Source organism: Haliotis cracherodii, unplaced genomic scaffold, assembly GCF_022045235.1.
Source record: "Haliotis cracherodii isolate W230 unplaced genomic scaffold, xgHalCrac1.p SCAF_2, whole genome shotgun sequence".
Taxonomy (NCBI): Eukaryota; Metazoa; Mollusca; class Gastropoda; order Lepetellida; family Haliotidae; genus Haliotis; species Haliotis cracherodii.
In genome coordinates, this window is record NW_027266275.1 from 51,551,648 (window position 1) to 51,578,614 (window position 26,967).

The 26,967-nt window shown below is 40.6% G+C and overlaps 2 protein-coding genes across 2 annotated transcripts in view; one reads left to right on the top strand and one right to left on the bottom strand.

Moving 5' to 3' along the window:
• Nucleotides 1-4,785, bottom strand: part of LOC139468197 (diacylglycerol kinase epsilon-like) — a 68,534-nt gene extending 63,749 nt beyond the window's left edge. Inside the window, exons 1-3 of the mRNA XM_071250009.1 lie at nucleotides 4,577-4,785; nucleotides 1,309-1,983; nucleotides 429-572 (exon numbers count right to left, since the gene is read on the bottom strand). Coding sequence (XP_071106110.1) covers nucleotides 429-572; nucleotides 1,309-1,983 — 819 coding nt within the window. The 5' untranslated portion in view covers nucleotides 4,577-4,785. The remainder of the gene's footprint in view (nucleotides 1-428; nucleotides 573-1,308; nucleotides 1,984-4,576) is intronic.
• A 1,446-nt stretch (nucleotides 4,786-6,231) lies between these two features.
• On the top strand, nucleotides 6,232-26,713 carry LOC139468199 (ADP-ribosylation factor-binding protein GGA1-like). Its single transcript, XM_071250011.1, has 17 exons — nucleotides 6,232-6,286; nucleotides 8,571-8,731; nucleotides 9,511-9,609; nucleotides 10,093-10,251; nucleotides 15,236-15,298; nucleotides 16,085-16,165; nucleotides 16,618-16,755; nucleotides 17,898-17,982; nucleotides 18,228-18,329; nucleotides 19,274-19,390; nucleotides 19,926-20,017; nucleotides 20,327-20,513; nucleotides 21,130-21,274; nucleotides 21,385-21,602; nucleotides 23,538-23,704; nucleotides 24,310-24,420; nucleotides 25,357-26,713. The coding sequence occupies exons 1-17, from the start codon at nucleotides 6,250-6,252 to the stop codon at nucleotides 25,447-25,449; spliced, it is 2,055 nt and encodes a 684-aa protein (XP_071106112.1). The 5' UTR covers nucleotides 6,232-6,249; the 3' UTR covers nucleotides 25,450-26,713.
• The last annotated feature ends 254 nt before the right edge of the window (nucleotides 26,714-26,967 follow it).

Sequence of the window (26,967 nt, forward strand, 5' to 3'; positions counted from 1 at the left end):
AGGCTGAAAAAATAAACAAGCAACAGGATGCCAGTAGATTAGCTGAAACTTTATTGAGCATGACTTGCATGAGGTTCCGTGACTTTTGTGGTCACGTTGGCGCTGTGTGATGGAATTAGCCACACAACTAGTTGGAAAAACTTCTTTTTCAGCTGGACCTCACACAGCTTCGTCATTCGGTCAAACAATAGCAGTAAATGCATTAAGGTGTAAATGTAATGCAGGATAAGTGCTTGCAGTCATGACCCTGTCAAGACACCATACATGCAGTGCAATCTGTCTACATGATCGGAGGCAGTGTTTCATACTTTTGGTGTGACAATAGTGCCATTCTTATTCTGTGCAAACTGAACAGAGCTGAAAGATGTTGGTTTAGGTGCATTGTTGGTGCACTGTTCAGCATTTGTTTAGAGTGGATGCAAACATACCTTGAATTGTAGTTTCTCTATAGACTTGAGCACCCAGCCAATGGTGCCATCGCCCCCACACACGAGGACACGCACGGGGGTGAGAGGGAGAAGATGGCACCACTCAAGGCCACTCTCAGGGGGAATGTCATGGAGATCTATCACCTGGCAACACAATATACTGAAGGGTCATGGATGGCCTTTCAAAATATTTCCATAAACTACAATTAGAAAAATTGCAAAACTAGATGGGAATGTTATCTCCCATCACAAGCTCTGGATTTAATGAATTTTGAGCATGATCAGATATTTTTCAATAACGGCAAAACTGCACACTAATGCTGAGACATGGGGAATAGACCCGAATAGTATTTAACCTTGGACTATCCAACATGCCCAAGAGTCAGGAAACTTGAATAAGAAAATGTAGGATAGTTCCCAACTGAATTTTCCACATGGAAAGGCAAACGGTTTGGTACAGATTTGTCCTCAACACATTCAAGGCCTTTTTAAGACTTTTTCATTGCATTCATAGTCAAATCAAGGCAAATATCTTCCTGGATTATCCCAACTTGCATTCATTCAGTAGAACACTCATAATTCAAACAATCATCTTGCAAACCAGGTTTGCAAAATCAGCTACAAAGTTTGAATTATTGGTTATCATACAGCAATATAGCATATGTTCGAGGACAGTCATAAGTAAGTTTGTCTTTGGTATATGAATAGTAAAAAAATAAGTTGTTGTGTAGTTAGGGTTTAATTCAATGTCTTTTCAAATGATGATTATTTTCAAGGCTTTTTCAGGACAAACTAAACAATTTAAGGCCTTTTCAAGCAATGTGGGCACCTTGGCGGAGAAAACGGCTTGGGTGTTAATAAACTGGGACTAACAACCTACCTGTGCTGGGTTGAGTATTGCACGGAATGCTTGCAGGACGTGTTCCCCATCATTGTTCCCACTCTTCCTATTGGCTATCACAATCAGGGGAGACCATTCTGGAATGGAAGGTTTGCGGACAGACTTCACAATGAGATGTTTACGACCTTTGAGCCCAACCCACTTCAGTTCAAGGCAGTTTGGAGGTACAATTTCTTTACAGTTGGCCCCCATATCACAGATATCAGTGGAGGGTGAACAGTCATCATGCACAGTTCTCTGACACCAGCAACATCGCTGATCACACAGCTCCGGGGAGTTGCCACAGTCTTCACCACACACATCACAGACGCTGCACAAGGGGAGATTACCTGGTATCCACTGGTGATGCATTACCTCCCCCTTGATGCACACCTGCTTACATTTAAACTTCTTGTCTGCCGCTCTCATGTTGTGGTCGTCCACGCTGATGCCACACGAGTCGCATCTAGCCCCATGAACGATGTGGTAACCGCTGATGTTGCAGTATGTCGGTTCTATGAAGACATCCATCATGAACCACCGATGCCCCTTACGAATATCTCGGACTGGCACTTCATAGTGTCTGAGCCTGTATCGTCGGTACAAGCGGGACAGATACACCAAAAAGAAGAGCATAGCCAACATTGCCCCGATGACCTTGTACACATCATCCATCTACAAGAAAAGAAATAATTTGATTTGGCTTAAACTCTGATTTAACAAATTAAACTCGAACAAATATTCACACTTCTAGGGCTACATAAATCAATATTCACACCCTCATATTGCACAAAGCACATTATCAAAGCATCTATTTCTCACAGGATGGAAGGTATTCCTAGAACCAGGAAGAAGTAAAATTATTATTAACACTACTTGACTATCTTCAATAATCAGGGTAATGCGTACCCAAAACCTTTTGTCTGATGTTGATAACCAACATATATATTTTTATATAATCACTGATAATGATAAAGTGGCTCCCTCACTTATAGGCCAGAGCTACTCATTTCCTCCAAGTAGGACAGTCTTGATGTATGCAGGCAAATGCATTTTGAACAGGTCATTCAAACAAGCCATCACTTGGCTGCTAACTCTGCTAGTCTTTTGATAATCAACACCATCTCATAACACTGTGTAGACCAAGGTGGCATGATTTTAGTCCTTTAGTATAAGCACTAGGCAAAAAGTATTTCTTTACCAGTTTTCCAAACATGGCAGTTGGCACTGCAGTATCAAAGAAGTAAGGCTGCATAGCCTGATCATCACAAAGTTTCATCAATAAGCATGGGTTACTGCATTGGAACCAATTCTATCCCAGAATAGGTCCATTGAAGTACCAGGTCTTTTGATTGACATAACCAATGTCCCTGATACGTTAAAGATTTTGTTGAACACACTGTTCAGTGAGAAAAATCCTCAAATCAATGTCGCTTTGGTTGGACAAGCCATTGTTCAAGCAACACCTTGAATCCTGATATCACCTCTGCAAATAGGTCTTGCAGTAGCACTACATCATCACTTTGCATACCAAATTTTGATAGATACTCTCAACAGCCTTGGTTTTTGCTCTTCGTATTTAACAGTGAAAAAGTTTGAAGTCAGTGCTGCATCATTGAGGCCTGGTTACTTCATTCAATTCACTGAGGATAATGTAGAGGAGAACATCAGGACTCTCAATGGCCATAACACCTTTCATGGAATGGGAATCATTGCTGGAATTACACCAGGCACGAAACATCTCACACCAGTTCCAGGAATATCTGCTACATCTGAAGACCTTATAGCAATTGAGAAAATGAAAAGCCATTTCTACAAACAAGAGTTCAAATGCACGTCATCACTGACGTACGAGGACCAACAACAGAAACTATCGTGGATTCTTCGAGCACCAGTGCCTGGATGGTCTGGTGTGTTGCCGATGATACAACAAGGATCCCACCTGGAAAATCTTCTGTCAGTTTCTTGCCAATGATTTATTTGAATCCAAGTGAAGAAGCTAGAGGCGGGTTTGGAGCATACAGACAATGAAAACAAAACTTCGTCCTGAAGTTTGTCACCTACTTCTATTTGCACATGTAGTAACAGGATGTGATGCTACATCTTGTTTTTTTGGAACTGGAAAAGGGAAGGCATTAAAGAAACTCAAAACAGATCCTCATTTCAAGCTTCAAACAAGTGTTTTCTGGAGAAGCCTTGCAAGAAGAGACTGTAAGATCTGGAGAGGAAGCCATAGCCTGCTTCTTTGGAAGAACTCCAGGAGAAGGACTGATGCTGTAAAGGCACAGAAAGTTCAGTACTAAGGCGATGTCTCATACTGACTTCATCCAGGTCCATAATTATTACCACCATCATCCGCAGCAGCAAGTTTTCACAGCAAACAGACTTATCTTCAAGTCCAGTGGTGGATTGGATTGGGAGAGATATTAATTCCCGAACAATGGGACTGGACTACTGCCAATGGAAAAACCTTCATACATATCTACCTCCAGTACAAGTCGATCAATGTTGTCAGATGCAACTGTAAGACAGACAGATAACCATGTAACCATGGTAACTGCAAGAAACGTGGTTTGCAGTGTTCAGTTGGATGTGGACAGTGTCATGGTGTCAGCTGTTCCGATGCATCACCGTGTCTCATGATGATATTCACTGTGATGAGTGAACAATATCAAAGCATACAGTACGTTCCTCAGAACTGATACATGATATTGTGATTCTAGACAAGCAAACTCAAAATAAAAAATATTTCACATTTCAGTAAAAATGTTCAGGTACATCTGACCTGATATTGAAAGTCGGAAATTTCTAATCTATGAAAAGGTCACTTTTGATAAAACGTATTTTAAGGAATATTCCTCAAATGAAAGGTTTATATATATTTGATATGTTGTTTCAACTGACTACATAATGCTGAGATACTAGACAGGCAAATAAACTCCCAATTAAGACCATTTCAGTCAAAATGCTGAGGCACATCAGTCCTAATTTGGAAATTTTGAAGCTTCACAATATTGAAATGGTCGCTATGGAAATAATTTATTCTTTAAATATTCCTCAAATGAAACGTTAATTCTAGACTTGATATGCTGTGTAATAATCCCTTACTGTTGTGAAACAGTTGAAATGAATTCTTTTACAATTTGTTTGTGGTTGTCTTGTTTCATTCATAGATTGACTGGAAAATAATGACACATCTTTTCCAAAAGTGCCTGTAGGGATAAACAATGTCACTGTTTTAACACAATATGGACAACAGGTTGCATACCGCTAGTGAAACCTCTGCTGCTGTCCCGACGCGAGACGTGTACCAGCCGACAATAACAACATCTCTGGCGTATGTTGTAAGCGTGTTACACACAGCCCTGTCTAACGTTGACGTGTAGTTTGTGACCTGACGTGGGCCGGTGGGAGTAGACTGTGATCTTGGAGCATTTCTAGAATGGTCTGCGGAGCATGTATGTCAGTAAATGTTTATTCCCGTGAACGACTATTACCTCATCTTTGAAGAGTTATGATTCAAGGGACGCAATCAAAAAGGATATTTTACGGACGACTCCTCTGCCAGTAACCTGTACAAATGATTTGTTGGTTGGTTGGTTTGTTGTTTAACGCCGCACTCAGCAATATTCCAGCTATATGACGGCGATCAGTAAATCATCGAGTCTGGACCAGAGAATCCAGTGATTGATATCATGAGCATCGATCCACGCAATTGAGATCGATGACATGCATCAACCAAGTCAGCGAGCCTGACCACCCGATCCCGTTAGTCGCCTTTTACGACAAGCATAGTCACCTTTTACGGCAAGTATGGGTTGCTGAAGACCTATCCTACCCCGGAATCTTCACGGGTCCTGTACAAATGATAATTAGGAGATAAACATACTGTGTTTTCAATGTAGAGCTAGGTTACCTGTAGATTTAACCCCGCTAAAGTTAGTTTGGAACCGAACGCGGAGCGTGAGGTATCAAGTGTTAAATTTAGCGCGGTGTGTAACCTCGCACCTGCAATGTGTTTCATGTTCATAGTTGATTTAGTTATAAAGTATCGAGATACGAATCGAACTGCAACCATGTTGTATCAATATTTAACAAAACGCAATTCTGAGTTGATATGATTTAATAATATCAATAACAACAACAAAAATTATAATAATAATAATAATCTGTCCCTTTTGACACCAATGTGATTGACAAGATTCAGGAAAACAATGGCAAGTATGCAGACCTCGCGTTCGAAATGTCACGATTGCATCCCAAGTACCAAGTTGTCCGACTCCCCATTGTTCTCGGTGCCTTAGGTTTGGTACCTCCCAATCTGTTGACTGACAATGGGAGAGTACCCGTGTTTGCTACCGGGAATACAGCCCTTCTGACAATCTGGATAATGCAGAAGGCTTCAGTGTTTGGGAATCTTCACCTTCTCCGAAAAGTTCTGGGTGGGTTTGACAAGGCAGCTCTTCCTGGGAGAAGTCCCATTCGCTGCGAGGGGGCAAGGGTGCGCCGGGATCACCCAAACCCTCTAAACTTGCTGCATTTTTTTATTTTAATCTGTAAATAATAATAATAATAATAATAATAATAATAATAATAATAATAATAATAATAATAATAATAATAATAATTATAATATAGACAGTTATCACAATTATATATTTTTTTGTTATAAACATGATATTGCTTTGACCTTTATATCAAACGCATTCAAAATTTAGTTAAAAGGCAAATACCTGTTCCAATTCATTAGGTAAATTGTGAATAAAATGAATACAAAATTTAGGAGAGTTTCACTGAATGAAAGGCCTTTTTGCAAATTACATCTGTATTTAGCACACGATATTCTCAGACATTACTGTTTATCATTTGTCAATGCCACGCCCCCTTAGTGTCGGAAGTATCGTACAATCTCGCGCAACTTGTCGCGTGATAGTCACCAAGATGGCCGAAGAACGAGAAACGTTGGAGTCGGTACTGAGTAAGTTGGTAGCAGACTAGACATTTTGCAGAAAATAACAGAGCACACGTTGCCTGAATGATTGTTATTTTTGAATATTTATTTGTCACATTTGTGTAAAGACGATTTGCAACAGTACCTGCATAAATGATTTCCGGTCGGCATGTGCGTGTAAATTCGTGATTGTCTGAGATGACACTGTCTGGTGGCAACGAAAGGTGTTTATCAAGGATTGCCAATCTATCTTGTATTTTGTCACTTTGCAGCGGTTACTCGGATACGTTTTTGGCGGAACCTGTGATGCAGACAAAGCTTAGTACAAAGTCATAACAGATATCAATCAAAATGACCAAGGATATTTAGCCACGAACACTTATTTTGTCAAACCTATTCCTAAACTATAAAGACCAGACCATAAAACATCGGAAAAGAAAAAAGGTGGCTGCATACCCAAATTATGCAATATCTCCGTAATGATCTCTGTATCATAATGCTTGTGTATTAATACAAGTCTAATTATCATCATATCACATCTCTAGGTTAGCTGTGGTTAGCTACTGTTATTATAGCATACCTGTGTCATGTATCACGTTTTCATCCTCTAAACACCTTTGTATCATGACCAGTGTCAGTCTGTGAACCTACCCCTTACTCTGAAGCCTGGGAGTAGTAACATTTCTTTTAGTCTATTCAACTTAACCAATAGCCACTAATACCCCCACGTAAAGGTTATATGACTCTATGATATCAAGGGCTCTGCATTATCGTGGTATCAGTAAATGTCGTAATCTACATCCCCTGTCGACTCTTTACTTATGCAAAAGTAAGCACAATATTTCATCGCATGATTGAATACAGGACTTGTTGCGTTATGTCACGGCTACTTGTAAGTATACACGTTAACTTTTTTATGATGGTTTCTGGAATGTTTTTTAAGTGGAATTACCCCTACCTCCATTCTAAATTAGTTAGAAGAGAATCCACTTGTTTGGACGATGTCCATTGAGCCAACCTAGGTCGTATGAATACTGATTATGCACAATCCAAAAAAGGAAGTTATGTAAACCACATAATCAACACGTATCACACACAAAATAGGGATGCCACGATAATATAAAGGTGCCCACCCTTGAGTCTCTAATGACAGGTACTTTGTTCACCGAAAATCAGCACCGATCAATCCTAATTGATGTCATGAAAGTTTAAAATAGAACAAGAAACATTTTTCGTATGACATAGTTAATGTGTTAGTAAGCATTCGCCCTTACTATCCATTTAGGAGATAAACATTCTGTGTTTTCAATGTAGAGCTAGGTTACCTGTAGATTTAACCCCGCTAAATTCAATTTGGAACTGAACGCGGGTTACACTACAACCCTGCCTTCTGTTTCTTACCATAAGCATGTTACATGTGATTCCACAACAACGCAGTTTATTGGGCACTGCTGATATAGGGCTAATTGGCTCAGGCTTCCCGCTGTGGGTCCTGCTTCACAGATCTTGCAGGCTCCTTCGATCCTCCGAGTTATATCTCTTTGGTTTAGGGCAGGTCCCTTCAACTATGTCCTTAGCCCTTGGATCACCTTTCCGATCAAGCACCCATTTACCGTCATTAGGGTTAGGTACCCCTTTACAATTAAACACCCCTTCATGATTCTTGGGGTTGAGCACTACTTCCCAATCAAACGCCCCTTTATGATCCTTAGGGTAAGGCACTCCTTAGCGTTGGTTGTAAGGTAGGGTATGGGTTACCTTTTTCTCTTTTAACGAATTATCCCAATGTATTTTGAAGAAAATCCATTCAAATTCACAGAGAAGATGGTACTACGCATGCTCCAAAAGGTGAACGGTCGGCTGGTGATCACTTGGTAAACGAGCGCTAATTAATTGTGATAGTGCCTGTGGTCTCTTGCTGAGGTGTAGGCTAATAAGATTAATTCATCAGCCTAGTTTAGCTGCAAGATATCAATGTGAGTTCGATCCTCCACCATGTCCACATAGCGCTAATTGAAATAAAAAAATATGTGCCTGGTAAAGTGCATTTCTCCAGTGATTCCTCCTTTACACATCTAGTATAATAACCATGGTAACACTAGTCTGAAATACGTTTTTTTATGGAAATGAGTTGTAGACTAGTTGGATTTAGCTCCTATTATTTCTTGTGTTGGCAACACTTTATGCTTGGTTAACTTACTGAGATCCTTTGAACATGTTGAAGTATGTCATCATTGTAATGATATTAATATGTAAGCACTCACATACATAGTTGATGTTGAGTTCAAACAATGTTTATATGTGTTGCCAGACAAAGCGACCAACCCAGCCCAGAGAGATGAGGACTGGGACTTCATCATGGCGTTCTGTGACAAGGTGAACCATGATCTGGAGGGGCCCCAGTTTGCCGTGCGACTCCTGGCACACAAGATACAGTCGCCCCAGGAGAGAGAGTCACTGTTTGCCCTCACTGTGAGATTTCCTTGTTAATCCACATTTGTCCTGACAATTATTCTTGGTTTATCAGACCCATACCCCTGCTTGTGGATTTTCTCAAAGTGGCTAGAGATGCATGGTATTCCCAGTTAAACTGTGTACCAGGATTTGAAATACTAATGAATATGTATCACAATACAATTGGAAAATACTGGTATAATGCGTTTTTCAAAATCATACATATTTTCATCTTGTTTGTAAAGTTTACATAAGTGTTAAGTCGAATTGGAATTATGAATTTCAGAATTGAATAGAATTGATTCTTGTGATTGAAAAAGGTAAAACATTCACAACCACTTTTCTGTATATGATGTATCTATTACACATGCATTGTGACCATATATCAACAACGAGGTTGTAAAAATATCATAAATATGCCCATTTCAGACTTAAACTGTTAAATATAGAAAACATGATCGGAAAATCGACTGGAATATGTTGTGGTGCTATTGCAATACATGAATCATTGTTGCGCTAAATTGCAATACAAAAGTCTGGCCAATACCCATCACTAAAAGTGGCAGACATCTGAGACCTGCATCACTCTGTATTTTCCGGCCACATCAACGGGATTCAGCTGACATGTCATAATACAACTGAAATATTGTTCAATTTATGTAAAACCCAAATCATTTACTCTGTTTGAAGACACAGCCTTCTCATAGCCGACACATGTACATAACAGTATAAATGTAGTACTGTAGTGAGATCATGCTAAATTTATCATTGTGGTTATTGAGTGTTTTCTCCTCCAGACACTGGAAGCATGTGTGAAGAACTGTGGCCGCAGATTTCATCAGGAAATTGGAAAATTTCGTTTTCTAAATGAGATTATCAAGGTTGTGTCTCCCAAGGTAAGTATGTCCATGATCACCAGGATACTGAGATTCCAGCAGTGATTTGGGGAGCCTAACATCTATCATGCTGGAATTTGCTGTGCAGAATTGTATTTTTTAGCCATGCCAAGCTCAGGGGGGCACATGTGGCCCAGTCGTCATTCGTCATTGTTTTGCAGAGTTGTATCCCTTGGCTATCAAGGGTTCAAATCCTGGTTTGCCCTTATTATGTCTGAATACCTTTAAGCATGACATCAGGCTAACACAACCACTCACTCAGTCACTCCAGTAATGCTACACTGTTCTTGTTTTTTAACTGTTGATATTTCTATGTAAAATATATGTTCTGTATAGAATCAATGTGAACTCACTTGAACCTAATTCATCTTTTAGTTCTAAGTAGTAGGAAATGTCATGAAGGTAGGGGTCCCTTCAGTATTGTTACATGCAAACCCTGTTCACCTGTTCCCTCACTGACCTTCCAAATGGGGGTGTTTCCAGTATCTTGGCTCCAAGACAACAGAGAAAGTGAAGAAGAGGTGTATTGAGATTCTGTACAGCTGGAGCAAGGGCTTGACCCATGAGTCTAAGATCCAGGAGGCTTACACCATGCTCAAGACCCAGGGCATAGTGAAGGAGGATCCAACTTACGTGGACACAGTGAGTGAATCTTTACATCTGTAGAACACCTGGGCAAAGGCTAATTTGGATAGGCATCAAGTGAAGGTTAAGCCCTATTATTACTCGAAGGGGCCTTTCGTGAAGATACTGCTGCTGTCTTTTGCATTTAGAGGCTGTTGTAGAACTAACATCATTGATTGGTTGAATACCTTTATAATATTATTTGGAAAACATTGGTTCAGGATTTTGACACCGAAGCACATCTATGTGGTTGTGGCTTATATACCTGATTATCATTCAGATTAATTAAAGACATTACCTCATCCTGAGGCAAGGGAGTTAACTGACTTATAAAAGTCCAGTTTCCACTCTTGCCGAATTAGGCAGGAATTATGGAGTTACACTTTGGCTGGACCAACGAGCATAGTTCAATCAAAATCGTGCAACAAAATCGACATCCAGTTCCTAATCAACATAGCCACAGCAGATTTCAGTCGACTGCAGGATTTGCAGAGCATGTCTTTCAAATATTTCAGATACTTTTTCAAATATTTTCATGTTTTTAATCAAGGTGCTCAAGTGATTTGATGTACTTCACTAGATAAGACCCGTTTTATTATGATATAGATCTTGATTATCAATGAGATCGTCTTGAATAGGCGCTGCCATTTTGTTTGAAGCAAATGCAAGACATATGAGAGATGGAACCTGATTGGTCAATAGGAAGGACATGGAAGGGACATATATCGTAATAGCCATTTGTGGCACTATCATCGATCTTCAAAATTCCAGCCTAGTCCGGCAAGGGTGGAAACTGGACTTTTACAATCAGTTAACTCCCTTGCCTCAGGATGATGTCTTGGGTGAATCTGTATATTAAATCCCATGCCAGTCACACAATGTTAATTAACAAGGAAGAAATAAATTTAATAAATCCCAGTAGCTCCTAAAGGTCCTCCTGACGTGACTTGCAGTGGGATGACCTGACATCTTTGTATGGCAGCAGCAAGCATTAAGATCTGATCTTAATCATTTTCATTTCAAATTACTGCAGTGTGCTCAGTTATCACTGTTTATCACTACTAAATCCATTTCAATTTTTCTTTGTCGGTGACCAGTACTTCCAGGTAACCATAGCGATGTTTATGCATTTTGCCTGTTTGTGTCAGCTTGCAGTTGGGAGTGTTTTCTGTGTACTGTTGATGTTGTCACCGCCATCTTTGTCTTCCACCAACTGTCAGAGTTCCAGGTTAAACATAAGACGTGTCTGATTTATGAACACAAGACGTGTCTGATTTATTAACACAAGACGTGTCTGATTTATGAACACAAGACGTGTCTGATTTATGAACACAAGACACGTCTGATTTATGAACACAAGACACGTCTGATTAATGAGACATTAGTTTAAACACATGTCCTGTATGTTCATGGAATTGTACTAAATTTGGTTTATTGACATTCCTGATGAAAGACAATAGCCAGTGAAGTCAAATGTCAGATGACTGCAGCCAGACTGGCCTCACTGGTCTCACATTACCATGGCAAAATGATGTCCTGCCAGCCATTGCACTTGCATCAGACAGTACCTGACGGACTGAGACACTTTACTCTTCCTTCGTGACTCAGCAGGGGCACTGGTGGCCCAGTTGTCTAGGCGCTGGGATTCGCTGTGCAGAGTTGCGTCCCTTGGGCTCACCAGAAACCTATGAGTGTGGGTTGAAATCCCAGTTCCCCCCGATTATGTTTCTAGGTTTGTTAGCACCATACCTGTGCTCGTGGGTTTCACTGAAGTGGTAAACGTCTGAGACCTGCATCACATTAAGCTGTCACCCCCCGTGATATAATAGTGATATGACAGTGACACTTTGCTGTTCTGTTTTTAATCACTGTCTCACACAAGTGCAGTTTGTTTGTAATCTTGCATTGTAGCACCTCTAGATAATCTAGGCCATGTCAAAAGTTTTTTCTTCTTTCGTATTGTGTTAGGTTAGTCCCTAAGAAACAGATCATGTCACCATGGCATCTAGGTCCTTAATGTTACATTATTTAACAGTTCTGTTGATCTTGGCCAATTTTGGGACTGAATTTGGATCATGCGATTGAAATATGTGTCTCTCTAAATGTTGCTGTAAAAACGTGATGTATCCCCTCCACGGCTGTATGTCGGGCTGGTGTTTAACTTGAAAGGATCTCAGTTACTCAGTGCTCAAGATGGCGTTGGTGACATGTAGATGGTCGAGCCTGTTGAAAAGTTTATTCTCAATGAATATGAAGCATTTCTTTGTGATCATCTAATTGTATGTTTCCTGCAGTAATTCACTTTATTTCCTCAAGTGAAATGCATCTCTCTAACTTGATACATAGATTCAGTTAATATGTGACGCTGTTGGGGCCTCAGTATTCTCCACTGTGGAGGTTCCAGGTCAAAGTACCACCCCAGCACCTCATGTCTGTTGTATGATCATGTGGTGGAGCAACTGAAATGTGGCTTTGGTTGGTGAGACTGTGACATGGCTGATGGGTGCCAGTGGAGTGGATGGTGGTTAATGTCTCCTTTGCCTGGTTTTCCCGGTGGATTAGTTACGCCACCCACCATGACATATCTAGAATACCGCTGGCAACATTCACTCACCGCTCACCCACACTTCTGTTTTTACATACATAGAGAATACTAAACAAGCTCCTGTGTAATAACAAGTGTTTTAAACAAGTGAATATTTCTGTCACCTGACAAGAGAAAACTGGTATTACAGGGGAGCCCGTTTAGTATTCCCTACTTGCCATTTATAACTTTTTCTAAATATTTCACTCTCGTGTATTACAGTTTGACAGAATATTACTTCAAACACGTCAAAAGTTGACACATATTAATATAATACCAACTACCTTTAGAATTCAGGGGTATGTTCCACAAAGCTTTCGTAGCGCTAAGGTTATCGTAACTCCCATACTTTAACATAGACTTACGACTGTCGTTGCACTACAATTGCATTGTGGAGCGGAACCCTGCACGTAAAGTTTACAATCACGTTATCATGGTAATTGTGTGGAATTTTGTTGCAAGATCTCTGGCGAAGCAATGCCAGGTGATGTCAGCCTAGCAACAGGGTTGCTGGGGTCAGCAAGTGTGTATAAGCTCCTCTCAGTGATCTATCATCTCTACACATAATGTCTTTGAATAAGTCCAGAGATATTTGTCAGTGAAACTTGTTCCTGCAGTACATAAGCAAGTGCTTTGGTATTACCCAATGTGTAATACAGCTGTACATGTATTAACTGGGTAAGTAATAAAATACACAAATGGGTGAAGTTGTAACTTTCAATGTTCTGCACAAGAAGTGCTGTCCTATACACATGATACAGTCCTGCTATGGCCAAGTCAGAAGCATGACGATATTACTCTCCTTCATATCACAAATATATTGTTGGGTGTGCCCAGTCCCCCGATGTAATCACTTTGACTATCTATCACTACTGTGTTGTCTGACATTTGTGGTTGTCACAGTCATAGGCCAAAGTTGAGTTGAGTGAAGCCATGTTGTGTTGAAGGTTCCACTGTATTTGTGTTGACAGTCCCTGCTGTTGTTTATGAAATTTGTTTCTTTAATCATGTTAATACTTTCTGTTTATTGTTTCATCATTATATTGATGTTGAACTTGTTGATACAAACTAAAGAAACACTAGTCATGATCCGACTGTGATGGGTCAGGTTATGCTGCCATGGCTTGGTCATTCAATTCCCAGATCACGGGGATATCTCATTGAATGATGTGCCATGTAAAAAAGTAAAACTCTAGAAATGGATAGTACTTTGTTCTGGATCCTGGTTTGTTTTACAGTTTGACTTCAAAGGATTATATGAAACTTGAGAAATGGATGTACCGGTAGTAATCAACAGGAATGAGAATCTTCCACCGATCCACAGATTTCCGTCACCTTTAGTGACCACAAATTTGTTAAGATCTGATGGCTTCCCCCACAAACAGTTATGGACCACGCTCTATTGCAAAGAAGTTTCAGCTGAAAAGGAAAATATGCATTCTCATGCTTGAATCAAGGGATTGTTGTGATAATCAGTGACAATGATAGTTATTTTAAACAGTGTAGTTACCATGGTTACAGCCAGACAAGCATCATATGGGAATGGTCTTATGTAGTCTTAAAGGGTATGCTTGCTTGCCAAGAGGACTGATGACTGATATGTTAGTATTAGCACGCCATGTTCATCTTCTCCGCATGAAACAATTACAAAGTTCGAGAGATCAGTTGTACAGTATAAGCTATAGCCATGATAGGACCTTCAATACATATAAAGTCTGTCATCCCAGAGAATTGTGAACTCCTAGACATGGGAAAAACATGGTATTATCTTGAAGGATGTCCAACATTTACTGTTGCCTAAACAAGACCACTAATCCTGCCGCTTAGTTGATCGGATTTGATATTTCTGACTTGGGTATCCCAAGTGGTGGAATGTGCTGATGAATCTGATGAAAACACTGTTGAGAATATGTACAATAGAATGTATAGACGTTGTCATGTTGCTAGGTAACTTCTTACTGGCCTGTATTAAGATAAGAAAAGACATTGTATTTCATTCATCACTGTTTAAACACTTAGTTACGTTCTCTCTTTCATTTAAAAATTTAGTATTGACCCAATACATGGACATGCTAACCTACAGAAATGACGTAAGACTGTTACAGATGTTTCTTGTGATGAGTATGACAAGCAAAACGACCTATGCAGATCCGGTTTAAAGTAGGTCTTCAGAAACCCACTTGCCGTGATAGTCAACGATGCTTGTTGTAAGAGGTGATTATGGGATCAGGTGGTCAGGCTTGCTAACTTGGTTGTTGCTTGTCATCGTTCCCAATTGCCTGGTTGATGGTCATGATGTCGATCACTGGATTGTCCAGACAAACCACCATCATATAGCTGGAATATTGCTGAGTGAGGCATTTAACAACAAACAAACAAGCAAAATGACAGCATTAATAATCCCTGTCTGTACTTCAGACCTTCGAGATCCCCCCAGAGCGGCCACGTAATGCTGTGTTTGAAGATGACGAGAAGGCCAAGGTAGGTAAAAGAGATGCAGATCTCATGCAGGTCATATGATGAGACTGTAATGTGAATCAGCTGGTCAAAATGGCTACTCTGTAGTAATAGTGACCTTCAGGGTAGACCAACTTTCATCTTTGACCAGGACCATGTTCCACAAAGTGTTCTATTGTAATTCCCGTCACTGACTGTTATAGTGCTCATTCCACAATGACGCCGTGGCTGATAGGTGCCCTTATACCCTGTAGACATGGCTTCATTCTGACACTACCTGACACTGATGTTACATAGGGCACTTTCAGTAAGACACAGTATACTGTCACAAGAATCTCATTAAAAGCTCATTTCGATTTGGATTATTTTTGCCTATTAGACTTAAACAATAAAAGAATTGGTTCTCAGGTAATGACTTTTGAAAATATAGTGCAATTGGGCAGTGTTTTTTTGTTTTTTTTAGCTTATTCAAACTAGAATGTAACCACATAAACAGTTGTGTACCATCAACCTGGGAAAGGGCCTCCCTACATCAACAATCATACAAACTACAAACCTATTGCCGCTAAGACCATAACACGAGCTGCGCAGTGTGCATGTAAAGGAAATAACTGCATGCTGTATTGCATTGCTTTGTTTTTAAGTTTTAGGATTTTTTTGTTTAATATTTTAAATGGAAATAAGAAAGAAACATGTGGCAGACTTTATCATGATGCGGGCGGTGCCTGAGGACCAAGACTATTATTTCTTTTAGCCTACTGTGATGAAAGCTTGGCTTGAAGCATCACTGAACCTGTCTTTGTGTTGTAGCTTCTGTCTAAACTCCTGAAGAGTAAGAACCCTGATGACTTGCAGGCTGCCAACAGACTCATCAAGAACATGGTGAAGGAGGTAATACCACTGGGACAGGTTCCTGTCTATTGCAGCAGATCACATCCAGGGCTTAGTGTGGTCTTGATAGACTTCAAGTATCCTGGATATCTTTAACAGATTCAATATGTTTGACAGAGTACGAGTGTCTATCATGCCTATGATATGCAGATTGTTCTACAGTGCCCGATGCTAGCTGTTTATTAACCAAGATTGGCTATCCAGACTATCCAGACTATCCAGACACATAATTTCAGTCTGTTGCAGTGGTGTGAAAAAATTGTAAGAAGTTTCAAGAGTGAAAAGTGTGCTTCCAATGTTTCGAATATTAAAATGTAAATTAAAGGTTTTCATTTAGAAACACATGACATCTTTTTCAGCATGTTCATGCCTTGCTTTATAAAATGTGTTGAACAAAGTAACTAGAACTGGTAAGGATATGCCTCTAACACGCTGGCTGGTCCTGGCTGTAGGATGCGGCTAAGTCGGAGAAGATATCCCGGCGGATCAATGAGCTGGAGACCATCAGCAACAACGTGAAGCTGCTGACAGAGATGATGTCCATCTACGACAAGAACACCACCACACAGGCAGAGAAAGACATGATGAAGGTATGTGCTACCTCCAAATGACAAGAACCATGTTGTGGAGGATATTTCCTTGATCTCCCAAACTATAGTTGTTATGGACTGGTACAACGCATTGAAGAGTTGTTTACTTCAAGGACAGTTGTATTGTCATGGTAACACAGACAGATCTGTTGCACTTTATTTGGAAATCATTGACAGCTATTTGTAGAGAAGCTGTGATAGTGAACATGGTGTTAAATTGAATATGAGTCAGTCACTTGAATGGTCATTTTGGGAGGTAACCTGCTGCTGTTTGTACTGCACCAACTCCATGTGTTGGTATGACATATTGTAAGAGCTGTCACCCATATTTCAAATTGACAGTAGCAAGCGTGTGATTGGCTGAAATTAAGGGTCAAGGTCATTAGACAGGAAGTGCAAGTGACACTTTTATTAAGGTAGCTGCAGGCATGCATCCAGAAGTGATGTCATTAAACCTGAAGTAATGTCATTAATCCAGAAGTGATGTCATTCAAACAGAAGTGATGTCATTAATCCATAAGTGATGTCATTAAACTAGAAGTGTTGCCTTTAAACCAGAACTGATGTCATTAATCCAGAAGTGATGTCATTAATCCATATCATTTTCATCTTTCATAAGCAAGAGAAATGGGACTTTCAGGTTGTAGGTCCTGTATATCTCAGTGCAAGTCGTGTCATTAGACTGGAAATGCATGTTGGTTCCTCAATTGAATTGGCCAGAGGCACGTTATTTTAATCTGTTTGAGGTTGCTCAAGGCATGTGTTTCCCCTCACTGAAGCTGATAGTTGTGTCAGCCAGGAAGAACATGGTGGTATATAGTGAGTCCTGGGCCCTTCTGGAAATTAAAAGGGGCGGTCAGGTAGCCTTAGTAGTTAAAAGCACTGCTCATCATGTTGAAGACCGGGGTTCTTTTTCCGACATGGGAACAATGTGTTTAGCTCATTTCTGGTGTCCCCACCCGTGATATTGCTGGAATATTGCTGAAAGGAGTGTAAAACTGTCCTCGCTCACTCAGTCTGGAAATGAAAATGAAGAAGCTCTTCTGTTTGTAGAAGTATTTGCAGTCGTTTTCCTGGTTTATGTGGGACAATAACAGTGATTGCTACCCAAGTACTACACCTAGACCATGTGTTTTCCACAGGAGCTGCATGCAACACTGGAGAAGCTACGCCCCAACTTGTTCCGCCTCGCCAGCGATGTGGATGAGAAAGACAGTGACGGAATCAGTGAGTCACCAATATTTCCAGACCTAAGTTACTTGTGTAAACCTACTTGTTCAAATCAGTTCAAATGCAGAAGTTTCAAATTTCATATTGATTCAAGAAAAGATAAAATGTAAATCAAAATTTGAATCCCGCATGGGACTCAACCCCAAAAAGTACCAGAATCACCAATACTACTAAATGGCATTGTGTATTCAGTGGCCATACTTGCCATGGTAGAGGTGATTGTATTTTCTTCTTGTTTGAAGATGATATCCTGAAGGCTAATGACACAGTTATGAAGACAATGGGAGAATATAAGTCCAAGGTTGAGGGAATCCATGAAGAAGGAGACTGGGCTCATGGCAAAGGTATGGGACTCTTGCTGCTGCTTTGGGAAGGAAAGCTGTGCAGATATTTGCTTCATGCAACAGTTATGTTTTGTGTACCAAGAAATGCTTAGCATTTGTACCTGTAGTTAATTGTATACAGGTGAGATACTGTAGGCTTGGGATGCTAGTGGCTTTGTGTTATCAGATTGAAATAAATTTGTTTTATATTTATTTAAGCACATTCCAACTTTGAGTTTTATCCAGGTGGTGGATTGTCATTACTTTTTAGAAGTTGACCTTTTTGTGTTAAATTTTGTTTATTTATTAAAAGGATTGCCATGTGATCATAGCAGGTTCTACTTCAGATCCACTAACTGGACAGACATAGTCCTGTCCTTGTCCTTACTGTTAAATAGCACAATCCTCGGTTGTAGCTGTAACTGTTGAATAACATTGTCCTCTGGCCTAACTGTTGAATAGCACTGTCCTTGGTTGTAGCCGTAACTGTTGAATTACATTGTCCTCGGTTGTAGCTGTAACTGTTGAATAACATTGTCCTCTGGCCAACTGTTGAATAGCACAGTCCTTGATTGTAAAGGTAACTGTTGAATAAAATTGTCCTCTGGCCAACTGTTGAATAGCACAGTCCTTTGTTGTAAACGTAACTGTTGAATAACATTGTCCTCTGGTCAACTGTTGAATAGCACAGCCTGCTGTTTTAGACGTAACTGTTGAATAACATTGTCCTTTGGACAACTGTTGAATAGCACACCAAGCTGTTGTTACTGTAACTGTAAAATAACATTGTCGTATGTCCTACCTGTAACTGCTTGTCATGCAATGTACATTAAATTACTGTAACATAATCTGGTGTCATCAAAGTGACCCCTAAGTATACACAAGATCTGGCATCGTCAAAGTGACCCCTAAGTATACACAAGACCTGGCACCTTCATAGTGATCCCCATCTATACTCCTCACAGATGCCTCTTCACTACTGGATCTCAACTTTGAACCATCGCCCAGCAGAGCAGCTAGAATTGAGCAATCCGCAACCTCCACCTCAACAGTCATCTTGGAGGGCGAATTCCAGGCATTAGGTAGTTTGTTTTAGGGTTTATGAAAGAATTATGAAATGAAAAGTTGTGCTATTTCATTTTCATTATGGTATTTAAACAACATTGTTACTGAGTCATGTCCTTAGACCTCCTGCTTTCTTATGGTAAACATGTGGTGGCGGGGATTGGCTATTGCTGCTTGTGATGTATACAGACTACTTTCTGGCAAGGGGCCAATATCCATTTTCCCTTTGTTTCAAAGCATGAGGGAAAAGAAAGATGCGTAAATGTTCAACAAGGTGATGATGATGAATCAATATGATCATATCAAAAAGGTCTTTAGTTTTCCGTTTGTATCATTTACCACTCTTTGTAAGTAATCCTGCTTTTCACACTTCTACTACATGCCAAGAAAGTGTAACTCGAAGTAAACTTGGCTGAAACATGTTTTCTTGTGTTGTAAACAGAACAAAAGCAGCTGCTATTTTGACTGCTACAAGAATAGGTATTTTAAAAGGAGGAATTAAGTCATCAGTGTGGTTACATTGACTGTTATGAAACTCCCTCCGTCGATTAGGTCTGGATGACAAGAAGGTGTCCGGGACCCAGGCGTCCGACAGCTCTGTCCTCAGTGAACTAGATGACATATTTGGAGCTGCTGCACAACAGGTACTTCTTGCAGGTTTCCACACATTTGAAAAGGCCTTTAATTTTTTTGTTCTGTCTCTATTGAAAAATCCTTGAATGTCGATTCTTCCTTCAAAAGGTTTGAAAGAGGATAATTTGCCTTGGAAAGGTGCTTTTGATCAATTTACAGCCGGTAGTAGACTAGTAGTCATCTCCTTTCCAATGATCAGGCGTCATGTGATCAAGAGTCAAATATGCCCAAATCTGTAACAACTGTGCAGCAGTGCAAGTAGCCAGGTTGAGAAGGAAGTCGACATACACGTCCTACAAATAGTTACATCCCTTTTCCAGCCTGTTTCCAAACCCCCGCAGCCTGCTTTGTCTCAAGCCATGTCCACAGCAGGAATGTTTGCCTCCGGCACAGTGCCAGTCATGGGAGCAGCGGCACCATTCCCCGTCATGATGCCAGCGATGGGCCAGCAGCCTGGATTGTCACCATTTGGGCAGCTGCAGCAGCCTGTAGCACCAGCAGTACAAGGTACCACTGTTCTGTCCTACACAACCTGTAGTACCAGCAGTACAAGGTACCACTGTTCTGTCCTATACAACCTGTAGCACCAGCAGTACAAGGTACCACTGTTCTGTCCTACACAACCTGTAGCACCAGCAGTACAAGGTACCACTGTTCTGTCCTACACAACCTGTAGTGCCAGCAGCGACAAGTAACAGGCCCTACAATATATGTCGGTGCACTCACGAATGTCAAGAAATTTTCACTGTTCATCAAATAGGCCTGTCTTTGTTCTTCAGTCAGAAATAGTGATAGAAGCTGGCAGGGATTCAGTGTTTTCAGATAGGCCTTGAATTACATTCGTGTCGCTCTTATGTATAGAGCCCACCCAAACCTCTAAAACTTTCAAGCTTGTAATTGTTGTCAGTAACCAAGGGAGGTAACTCTAATCACACTTCCTGTTACAATCGGGCAACAATGTTTGCAGCTACTGACAATCACTCGGAAAAAATCTACAACAACCTCTACTGCCACATAACAGTGTGAAACATCCCTGTCTGTTTCGTCTTCCTATTGTGTGTAAATGCTGTTGGGTATTAAAGCACATCAACCAGAATACATACTATGACTTTGCTACATGCAGGAGTTCAGGCCTCAAGTGCATCAACTGGCATGTCATCACAGAAGGTACCAGTGACTGCAATGGCTGACCTTGACCTCCTAGGTCAGAATCTGCTACAGCAGAGTCTGGGTGGAAAGGACCAGCGCAATCATTTCCCTCCACAACAGTACGTGTTTTTCCTTCTCTCACATTCTTTGGTTAAGATCCATGTTGGGCAACAGTAGGTGGCCGTCTGCCTCTCACACACTCTCATCGTTGAAGTCTTCCATGTTTCAGAACAACACCAAAGAAAATGACCATGAATCAACTTGCTGCGGTGTCTGCTGGTAGCCAATCAGCACCAGGCACACAGCCTACTTTACTGTTATTAGCCAATCAGAATTCATCCTCACAGTCTACAGCAATACTCAACCCAGTGGGTCCCGGAAGTGCTGCATCACAAGAGCTACTTCCCCTGACTGACATCTTCGTTCCCCTAGAAAACATCAAACCAGGTGAGATAGCTATCTACATAGCAAAATATACCAGTGAAAATATTAGGGAATATCCAAAAATGACAACAGATCTGATATACATGCAGATGGGTTTATTGTTGGTAATGAGTGGATCAAGTTCCCAACAATGAAGGATTTGTCAAGACATGCTTATCATGTCATAGAGGGAAGCTGCAATCAAAACAGCTTGTCATGGTCATCTGGTGTGAAGTTTGAAAAAACAATGTGTTGCCCATAAGTAATGGGTTAAATTACCAGGTCTCAACCAAGAATCATGTATTCAACATGGCATGCTCCTGATCAGCTATCCACTGGTTACTGTTGGTATCCCACACATGTGGTGCACAGGGCACAGGTTATCTCGGGTAGTGCCAGGCATTGTAAATGTCGACTGGTGTTGTGCTCAACAGGGGTAAAATTGGGGCTCAGTGTTGGGTCACACTAATGTGATGCTCCACTGCTCTACTGTGTGCTTGTCCATTGTCATATTGGACGGCCCTCTCACTGATGGAGTGCAGTGTGTCCGTTATGGAGATCCCACCCTCTACCATCACTGACCCACCACCACCATACCAAGCATTCTGGCAAACAACAAAGTTGTGTTAGTTTGACACATATCAAGGAAGTCTAGGGTGAATCTGGATTTATCTGTGAACAGTACACGTGAACATTGTTTGTTCCCCAAGTGCCTCTGCACTCTGTGGTGATCACACAAATGTGGCTGTCATGTATGCAGCTGCCTGAAATGGAACTCAAGCACCAGTATCCCTGTTTAGGCCTACATGGTGGGTGAGGTCACCAGCTGTTAGTCCTTCATTTCATAGAACCTGAGTCAACATTTTGTGTTTGGCATGATCTGTTCCACAATCTGTTGATCATAGACTGTGCCACATTAACTCTATTTGCTACAATTTGTAGACTTATACCAAACTGAAGCATGCCTATAGCACTAAAATGTTCTTTATGTGGCAATGCTGCATTGTTAAACATGTTATTTGGACACCATAGCAGATGTGTTTGATTTACGTTTTTGGAAAGTTATCTGTAAACAGCACAGAACGGTTCCAAGTGTAATGATATAAAAATGTCACTTCGTATAGTATAAACCCACAAGCCTACTTCCATCATAAATAGTTTACCTTGTCCTGACTTGTCTCCATCATTCTCTGGCAATTGTTGAGGTTTGTTATTTCAATAATGTATTTTTTAGAGTAAAATTATCATTTATTCTTATCCTGACTCTTACTAGTTGCTTACCTCAACCCAATACCTTCTAAAAGGTATTGGAAAATTCCTGAACTGTGTTCCAGGAGAACAGAAGAAACACTATAACTAAACTAAAACTCTTAACACTATAATCGTTTAAAGTAAGCGGGAAAATATTTCCTAGCACTCTTTATAAAACCCACAAAATCTATTAGATTTACTTCAAGGAGGTGGTACCCCACAAGGATAAAAGAAGAATTAAGAAGAATATTACGTTCCAATGAGGTTAATTGAACAGATCTCAATCTAGATCTTGCACACAGGTGGAACCCACCACCTTCCATGGGATTCAAGCAGTCAGGATAAGGTAAAATAGGTAAAAAGGATTTCAGTATGAGCATCATTTAGATTTATCCTGACTCATGCGCTATAGCACCCACCCAGCCATCCCCTCGTTCCATCTGTTTCGGGTGTTAGGTGAGGGAAATGAGTGACGAGTAGACCGGCTTGGTCATGCGCAGGCCATGGGTGCGTTCAGGTGAGCTGTTTTTATGTGTTCTCCGGGAACACAGTTTAGGATGTTTCCACTACCTTTTGGAAATGAGTTTTTTACTCTATTAAATACATTATTGAAATTACAAACCTGATCCATTACCAGAGAATAATGTAGACGAGGTGAGTAGCCACTGATGTAAGTCTAACCCTATTCAACAAACATGTTCTCTGCAGCCACAGACATGCCCCCAGTGACAGCTTATGACAAGAACAGTGTCAAGACCGTGATTCATTTTGCAACAGACAAGCCTCGGTCGGATGTACTTGTTATGGTACTGTCAACACTGTCCACCAACACAAGTCCCATCAAGAAGTTTGTTTTCCAGGCAGCTGTGCCAAAAGTAAGCTTAGTCAGATGGGGAAAGCACAAAAGTAATAGTCCTTGTGAGGTACATAACTATAGTTATGAAGTAATGGTTAGTACACGACATTCACTGTTACAGTTGATGTTAGTGATGTTATTTCCATGCCTCCAGGTATTGAAGGTGTACAGGTGATTTTATTTCCATGCGTACAGGTGATACAGGTGATGTAAGTGATGTTTTTTCCATGCCTCCAGGGAATGAAGGTGTACAGGTGATGTTAGTGATGTTATTTCCATGCATACAGGTGATAAAGGTGTACAGGTGATGTTAGTGATGTTATTTCCATGCATACAGGTGATTAAGGTGTACAGGTGATGCTATTTCCATGCCTCCAGGGGATGAAGGTGTACAGGTGATGTTAGTGATGTTATTTCCATGCCTCCAGGTGATGGAGTTGTACAGGTGATGTAAGTGATGTTATTTCCATGGTACAGGTGATGTAAGTGATGTTATTTCCATGGTACAGGTGATGTTAGTGATGTTATTTCCATGCCTCCAGGTGATGGTGTTGTACAGGTGATGTTGTTGATGTTGTTGATGATGTTGTTGATGTTGATGATGCACTGTTCTCTTGACCCCAGGTGATGAAGGTGAAGCTGCAACCCCCCTCAGCCTCGGACCTGCCAGCATACAACCCCATCCTACCCCCAGCAGCCATAACACAAGTTATGCTCATAGCAAACCCAAAAAGGGTAAGGTTTCTAAAATAACAATCGTCTGATGTGAAGTTGAAATCCATGACTCTCCAAAACATTTGGGAGTTAAGGGCATATCATCCCCCACCACATGATAGATTAACACCATGCTCGCTGGCTAATTGTGACATCATACCCTGGTGACAATCAGTGATGCTGTTATTGTCAGCCCCCTGTTTTCAGTTTGACTGTCGCTATGAGATCTCACTGGCCACAGAGTAGGACATAATTGCTTAGCAAGCATCCCAGTAGCTGTCTTCTATGTTTGAGATCAGTTCATGTTCTTATACATTTACTCACTATCAACCAAAATGTACAATTGTTTTGTTTAAAACTTATTATCAATTGGTCATGATACTGAAGAATTAGACTAATGCTACTAATAAAACAATCAACTCCACCGAAATTGAAAAGAAGCAACAGTAAGATGGGAGATTCTGTGGAAAATCTAGACTTGCTTAATTTAGGGCCAAAGTATTACAGTAAGGGCTGGGTGGAAGGGAAAATAATGTGGTTCCGAGAATCTGATGCGACTTCAGGAGAATGCCCTATCACAAATTCAAAAGTGTCCCAATGGTAGTGGTCGCTAAGACAATGACTGTGAATGAACTTCAAAATGTGAAATATCTCCTATAATAAACTGAAGGCTGAATGAAATACTGCTTTACTTACCTTCATATATAGACATTACTGGTGTATAGAATTAGGTGTATTTCAAATACAAATATTTTTCACATTTTGAAAACTAATCTTTACAAGTTCAGGTAACAGTCATGTTCGAGCTTGCATAATACAATGTATGTGATGTTAAACTGTTAGTCTGATAGTCTGATATCGTATGTTTTGTATCGTAACACTAGCTACTGCTAAGAGGTGATATGTCACGTACTCGGCTATCTATGGGGCTGTAATGTTGTCATGTCTCTCTTCCAGGAAAAGATCCGGTTAAAGTACAAAGTGACGTATATTTTAGATGAGAACAATGTGACGGATACAGGAGATATAGATGCAATTCCCAGTCAGTGAACACCTCCTAGGTTGTTGTTAATCCTGTTATCAAGGCATAGAACAAAGACATGCGAGAAGTGTTGTGGATGTCAGGTATCTATTGGTCCAGGGATGCAAGGAGTCCTGGTGAACAGATACAAGTGGGTAGCTGCTTGAAAGATGTGCTTGTGGAGCCGATCGGTGTGTGTAATGGAGTGATTGACAAAGGAAACATGAAGACCTGGGGACAGAATTTATGCTCAGCGTACAACTACCAAGAGACTGGACAATGTTCCTACACTGATTCCATTGCCATGATATACATCGGGGGCATTTCACATCACACAATTAATGAGTATCTCACACAATACTCACCTTTCCTGTTCACACAGCTTGTATGAACACTTTACACAGCAGATGCAAGTCAAACATAAATAAATTACACAGACTCTTCACGTACTCGAATATATGAACAGGTTAACGATTATAGGATAATTGACACAATGTACACTTGGGTTTATTTGGTGGACATTCAGCACCAATCTGGTAGTGTGATTAAGCATTGTTTACAGTAGCAGCCGGAATGTTAGTCAGAGCCTGCTGATTGTCTGGAGCATCCAATACCTGTACATGTCTAGGTGCCGGGCTCCACCTGGACTGTTGGTTCTTTGATCACACCAATGTTCGGAGTTCTGTTCCCCACAGACAACAGATGAAGACTGTTCTCGGTGTCCGTGGGCATGATGCTGATGCAGTATTGCTAAATATGGCAGAAAACCTTCCTCCGCCATTGTCTAGATAATGGCCAAACCTGAGTTCAGGAAATGAAAGATTTTTTGCTATTTATATTTTGGTTATTTCAGCCCTGGGCAAAGCACTCAAGTCTCAAAAGGCACTACTGTGCTGGCAAGACAGCACTTGTGATATTACCCTTGTCTAGGCTGCTACCAATGGCGAAGGCAAGGGAACTCTGCTTTGTCACTATGGAAGTGCTAATATGTATATCATGCTGGCGTCACTGGGAGACATGAAATCCCCCTTCACTTTTCACCTGTGTGCTTACCACAATCATCGAGTTATATCACAGAGGTGACTATTTTATACCGAAATCTTGAAAACTTGGTCATATACATGTTGCTGTTTCAGAGTGTTGAAGATGGGCATCACGTTATACACATTGTATATATTGGTAAATATTTGTTTTTGATGGAATCTATTTCCAACCGTTGTTCACAATGTGTTATTTGTTACGGTACCTAAGTAGTCAGACTCTGTCAGTTGTAAATACTGGGTGTTGGGGCATGGAAGCGGTTTGTTAACTCTCACCCCTTAGACATTAATTTCTGAAAGCGAAATGGGAAGACAATTGCAGTTAGCAAGAAAATGTTGTTTGGTGTGAATGGCTGGCACACTGTTGTCAATATATGCAACTTTATTGGCATGTCTTATAATGTTAGGTTTTGCAATTTATTTGTCATTTTCAGTATTTTTCAAAGTATTTCCACAGAACCTGGTGGTCAATGTAACGTACACTGTGTCCATATTGGCTAAACCTGC